At 42.7% G+C, this 6,137-nt stretch overlaps 1 protein-coding gene across 3 annotated transcripts in view; it reads left to right on the forward strand.

Moving 5' to 3' along the window:
• The window catches only part of LOC5515889 (cytoplasmic dynein 1 heavy chain 1), a 55,262-nt gene extending 50,025 nt beyond the window's left edge, over positions 1-5,237 (forward strand). For 2 of the 3 annotated variants that reach the window (XM_032385646.2, XM_001636007.3), the window contains 8 exons: positions 110-197; positions 703-895; positions 1,693-1,835; positions 2,238-2,348; positions 2,477-2,540; positions 2,908-3,004; positions 4,113-4,149; positions 4,639-5,237. In XM_032385646.2, the coding sequence (XP_032241537.2) occupies positions 110-197; positions 703-895; positions 1,693-1,835; positions 2,238-2,348; positions 2,477-2,540; positions 2,908-3,004; positions 4,113-4,149; positions 4,639-4,779 (874 nt within the window). In that variant the 3' untranslated portion in view covers positions 4,780-5,237. The remainder of the gene's footprint in view (positions 1-109; positions 198-702; positions 896-1,692; positions 1,836-2,237; positions 2,349-2,476; positions 2,541-2,907; positions 3,005-4,112; positions 4,150-4,638) is intronic. The other variant, XR_007306215.1, reaches the window with a different exon arrangement.
• The last annotated feature ends 900 nt before the right edge of the window (positions 5,238-6,137 follow it).

Below are 6,137 nucleotides of genomic sequence, written 5' to 3' on the forward strand. Positions count from 1 at the left end.
AGTTACGCATTAAATCCATAAATCGGCTTTTTCCTCATCAAACCTTTGTCAATTTCTCTTTTTCTCTTTTTCTACTCATCTTATTTTGTCTTGTGCACTTGTGTTTCAGGCAGAAGAGGCGTGAGAGTGACCCCAGACCCGCCTGGATGCGAACCCTGCACACGACCGCGGCCAACTGGCTTACAATGATACCCAAGGTAAGGCAATCCCTTTTTATCCAGTTATTTAACGCCAAAAATTATGCCAACCTGTCCCTTTTTGTCCGCAAAAAATGATGCCAATCCAGAACAAATGGTGCACAGTACAAATCTTGGCAGTAATGTGTAATATAACTGGAGTATTATTCCAAAACCACCCTGGGTGCACGATTTTATGCAAAGCAGTCTTGGAATATGCTTCTTTAAATGACTGCTTCTGCCCACAACTTTTTATACCTGCAGGATGTATGTACGAATTATTTTATTCTGTAGTTCGAGTTGAGTTAGGTATGAGAACAATGATTGTTTTCAAATCTCTTAAGCTACGTTCAGCGGAATCATGCAAAGAACAAATAGTATGTAGTAGAACCTGAACATTGCGATACACGATAAATCAACTAAACAATACTCTATAAATAGATAATCTCGATATAACGATTACAGTATAACGATTAAGGTTGTTTGCTTAATTTTTGTTTCTTGACTGGTTTACTTTCCCTTTTAGAGCTTAACTGGTCTGAAGCGCACGCTGGATAACATCAAGGACCCGCTGTTCAGGTACTTCGAGCGCGAGGTGAATACCGGGATTCAGCTGCTGAACACTGTGCACCAGGACCTCAGCGACACTGTGCTTGTCTGCGAGGCACAGAAAAAGCCCACCAACTACCTCCGGGGACTCATGAGTGATTTGGCAAAAGGTAAGTCACACAATATTCCAGGCTGACTCATAAAGGATTTTGCATGGTAAATTGCATATTCTAGGCTTCTACATCAGAAGACTTGTGAGTAATATGGCAAAATGTAAATCGCGAAGTCTAAAGTTTTGGGAGAAAGGCAACATACCCTTTTACAAATTGGGTTTTTGGAAGTTCATTCATGCTCAAAACTAGCACACATGTGGCATTGATTTGGGGGTAAGGCATACATATGTGGACGACTCGTCAAGCGATCTGAGAAAAGCTGAGTTACAAGCCACGGTATAAATTCAGAAGAAAATATTGATAAACAATGAGTTACCAAGCGATGGCGGCACCGATGTAAGGGACAAGGTTATAGAACTTAAGGCCTGGCTAAACTAGGCGACATGTCGAGCGCGACATGTAGCGTGCGACATGTTTCCTAAATGTTTCTTAGTTTAGCCACAGCCACAAACATGTAGTGCGCGACATATTTTGTAGAGCGCGACACGAAAATGTTTCTCAACCATCCATATCCAAACATTTCTTTGTCGCTTCTACAAGATTTGGCGCGCGCTACAATGTCTCTTTGGGTGGCTAAACTAGGAGACATGTCGCACGCTACATGTCGCCTAGTTTAGCCTGGCCTTTACGGTGAGGCTAACAGGAGACAGATGATAAACATTTTCTTTTTCTTGTGATCAGCCGGTCGTAGGGATGCCAGAAAACCTGATTGGTGATGGCGCTGTTTCAGGAGGGTTTTTAAACTGTACGTAACAGCAGTGTTCTGATCCAATGTATTTCTTTCTCCTTCCCAGGAATCCTTCCATCCAATTGGCGCCGCTACACCGTGCCTAAAGGCCTGACTGTGCTGCAGTGGGTGGTGGACTTTAGCGACCGCATCAAACAGCTCCAGGCCATCTCACAGGCAGCCAACGCATCTGGCTCAAGTGGGCTTAAGGTATGTGCAAAGTTTTCTCAAGCTGTACGCTTGAAAACCGTTATGATGAAGAATGGATCATCTGATCCTTGCAAGTCACTACTTTATCAACGTTTTTCAGTCTTGGAAGACAAATGAAGTGATGGAATGCAGAAATAACCACCTATATAATCTTATAATTTATTTGCTCAATTTATTCGAAAATATCGCAACAACTTCAACAAATTAATGCTTGAAATTGTTAATCCCTTGGATTACAAACGAGCGGCTGACAAATGCTCTTTGAGCAACTTCAGAGATCCCTCTTAGTTCTAGCCTAGTATCTTAACTTTCTATGCTTTTTGGATGTTTTGGGGGCTGTTGGGAGTGCTCACAGATTCATATTGTTTAATCGTACGCTGTTTTCCCTCTTGCTTTGTCCAGAATCTCAGCATCTGGTTAGGCGGGATGTTTGTCCCCGAGGCCTACATCACCGCTACCCGTCAATTCGTTGCGCAGGCAAACAACTGGTCCTTGGAGGAGCTTGCTCTTGAGGTATGTGTCTTATGACGTAACATAACGCAGTGCTGGGTGCTCGTGATCACAAAAATTCGCTTGTTTTTTTACTGTCGCTCTCACATTTTGTTTTGTATACGTCTGATTTCGAGATTGTTGTTGTACAGGTGACGGTCGCCAATAGTGCAAGTGACAAATTAAAGATGGATGATTGCAGCTTCGGTGTTACTGGTGAGTATTTATTAACCGGCCTTTGCCTTACGATGCATTGAGTGATATGAAATGTTTGAGAAACTCACGAGTATAATTGTTGTTTAACACTCACAGAGTCTATTCTAGTTCGATTTAATGCTCGTAGTCGACTCTCCCAAATGTCCGTCTTAATTAAGACTGCTTCATATGCTTTTAACGTTTGTTTAAAAAGTATTGTACAAAATATCCAACAGACCATGCAGATATTTTGTTGTTAGTCTTAATAATTAAGCATTACTCTTCTATTTCCCTTGTATCCCACAGAGCAGTACCTTGTATTGAGCACAGCGCTTAGCGCCGGTTGCACCGTTTGGCAAACTAACAGTATCTGTTTTATTGCTTGCAGGTCTGAAACTCCAGGGAGCCTCGTGTTACAACAATCAACTTGAACTCACCACAACAATCTCCACGGACCTACCGCTGACCAGTCTCAAGTGGATACGGTGAGTGTCGTCACATCACCCTGTGATGTTAACACCTGGCGTCACGCCAGCACCGTCAATTCCTGACCTTACTCCAGCTACACTTCCCTGCTAGCAGAGGCCTCTTTTCTCTGTGTTTCGCTGGGCTGGAGTTCGCGAGGTAAAGATACCCCTGCTATGGGTCGCAAATTCGTTTGATCAAACCGCCGTCCACGATCGTGGACGAGATCCAGAGCGCATGCTCCGTACATTAATTACTGGCCACTATTTGAGCCCACAATGACTAGCGCATGCATGAAACGTATATCCGCTGCGGGATAATAAGCCCGCATTCGAAACGGCGTCCTCCGTAGAAATATCACGCGACGAATTATAAAAGAAGCCATTCAATGACTTATCTACATTCAGAATTTTGTCTCTTTTGACTAACGAGTCAATCTTCCGTTTACAGGTTTTGCATATTCTTCTGGGAATAGCTGATCTAAGTTTACCAAAACGTTTTGTAACATTTTCTTCGAATCCAACTGTGCGATATTTACATTGAAGAAACTCGTCTGCCCAGATGTCTTGAAATTAATCCCACAAACAAGACAAAACTCGTCCCTGCTGCGTTTGTTCTTCAATCTTTTTAGTGACGTTTAAAGTGATTGAAATTGAACAGTTGTTTTCTTTTTTCGAAGAGGAGAACTAACCGGAGTTTGATTCATGATTTCCGACTAAACCCATGCAAAGCATATTGACAGCTTTCGCGCGATGGTACTGGTTTTGGCACGTCGGTCGCTTATTAACGCTCACGCATGCGCAACAGAAACAGTTTCGACCCATGGCAGAGGTATCTTTTCCTCGCGAACTCCAGCCCAGCGAAATACAGAGAAAAGAGGCCTCTGCTAGCAGGGAACAGCAACACTAATACGTGACGTCAAACAGACTCACGTCAAATTTGTACAGTTTAATTGTTGTTTAATTGTTTGAACTTGTGTTTCAAATACGGCACTCTCTACCATTCAGTCGCTCCTACCTCGGTCACGCAGATCCCCATGTGCTTTGCGTGACAGAGGCTAGAGCGTTGTGAAGGAGACAGTCTATTCAGACGTTATAAAACTAACCAAATCGTTACGTTTATTTTTAGATTGTTATCATCATCCGATAAGCCCCAGTCTACTATGGTGAGTCTCTGCTAAGATTTGTCCTGTTGACCCACCCATCTTTGCTCATACTTGTGTTTCGTAAGTGTACCTGTTGTTCTTGGTATGCACGTTTCGGGCGTTTGTCACCGGTGAAGAAGTTGTTTGAACATCGCTTCATTCACAGGGCTATGTTTTTTGTGCATCTATGAGTTTATTTACCCGATCGTTGAGGACCGATGGAAGAGTACATTGACGTGCGGTAAGATGGTTGTTGGGTTTAGTACTCGTTCGTTAAGGACCGATGGAAGAGTACATTTAAGTGCGTAAGATGGTTGTTGGGTTTAGGACTCGTTCGTCGAGGGCCGATGCGTCACGTGTTATGTGAGAAGGGGTGTGTATAGGAGTCGTTAGATGAAAACCGATGAAAAAGCAGCGTGTGTCGGATATTATTTTTGTAATTTTCGGTGGGTTTCGTGGTAGCCCGTTTTCGACCGCTCTGCCAGTTAAAATACGTGTTACTCCTTCTAGGTGACGCTGCCTGTGTATCTGAACCAAAGCCGCACTGAGCTTCTTTTCACCGTCGACATGGCCGTCACTGGCGAATCGGCACGCGGGCACAGGTTCTACGAGAGAGGTGTAGCCTTCCTCGCCTCCTCGCTCAGTGGCTAATGCACGCTCAATGAGACATGTAATAGACAGAACAAATATACAGTATAGACGATTCCCTGTATAGGCTATAAATTAGATCGTAGAGTAATTGGATTTAAATGTACCAATATAGTTTCATCTCCGACCTCGCCTTCCCTGTAACGAGATACTCGGTATCTCCCGTAATCAGTGATGATCCCTCTTTGCTCAAAGGCCTCGCTTTTCTACAGACGCGTACCCAGATTTTGCTGAGTAGGTGGCACAGTCGTATGTATCATATCGAAAAAGTACTTCAGTACTAATATACCCCTTTTTTGGCAGCCTGGGGGGGTTGCGCGCACCCTCTTTTTACGCGCCTGGTAAGTTTTTCACACTAGTTAGGCATCTATGCGTTCTATGAATATCCTGTCATGGCATGCTCTCAACTCTTCTCAGCTTGTCAAAAGGTGTAAAGTGGTAAATAAATACAGTGGAATCTACATGTTTTATATCTTTCCCCCGCATCTTTATTTTTAAAAATGTTTCTACGGACCGTTGCATTTTTTCATCCAAAAAGTAAAATGGCATCCGATGACCAGATAATTTGATTTGCTTCACTTCTCCATTAAAAATAAAACACTTTGCCCTCTGCGATAACTTGCAGAATTTTCTGTTGTTCCGGGTAAAAATTCAAATTCATGTGGCATCAGTTATAACATCTTTCGATGTTTGAGCGGGAAAATATTTCTTTTTCCCGCCTAGACAAAACTAGCCCCGACCCTGCACTTGTCGCATGTTGTCGCATGCCCGGGCGTGTGTCGGCGTCGCGATAAGTTCAAAGAGAAAGTGAGCTGTCACTCAATCATGTCTCATACCAACATCACAACATTGGCCGTAACTAGGCAGGTTTTCGAAATGGAATCGAGCGTTGTTTCACTCCCTATTTTATATAGAACCTAAATACGAAGTTAGGTTCGGAGAGCGTTCGGGCTAGTCACGAACACTCAAGAGGCTATGATTACTCAGTACAAGAGAAATAGAAATATAACGAAAAAAGATTTCGCTGAATAGGGAGGCAGGAGACATTTCGCTCGCTGAATACAATATTCAATACAAATTGGGAATGCATTTGATTTTTTTATTAAGAAATCGCTGACAAAGTATCCTAATTCCCGTGGTTGAGTGGCAAGGATTTTTTTCCTTAATCAGTTGTTGCAGAACTTTTTTTTTCAAAATCACTCCACCATTTGTTCCTGTTAACTGATAAACTTTATCAGTAAATCCAACTGTTATATACTGAAAGCTGTAAATATATATAGTATTAAATACACCGGACATTTTATTAAAGCTGAAAAGTACGGCTCCTAAAAAAATTAGATCCGCCCCCTTTTGGTGGTTAA

Source organism: Nematostella vectensis, chromosome 1 (assembly GCF_932526225.1).
Source record: "Nematostella vectensis chromosome 1, jaNemVect1.1, whole genome shotgun sequence".
NCBI classification, from domain to species: Eukaryota; Metazoa; Cnidaria; class Anthozoa; order Actiniaria; family Edwardsiidae; genus Nematostella; species Nematostella vectensis.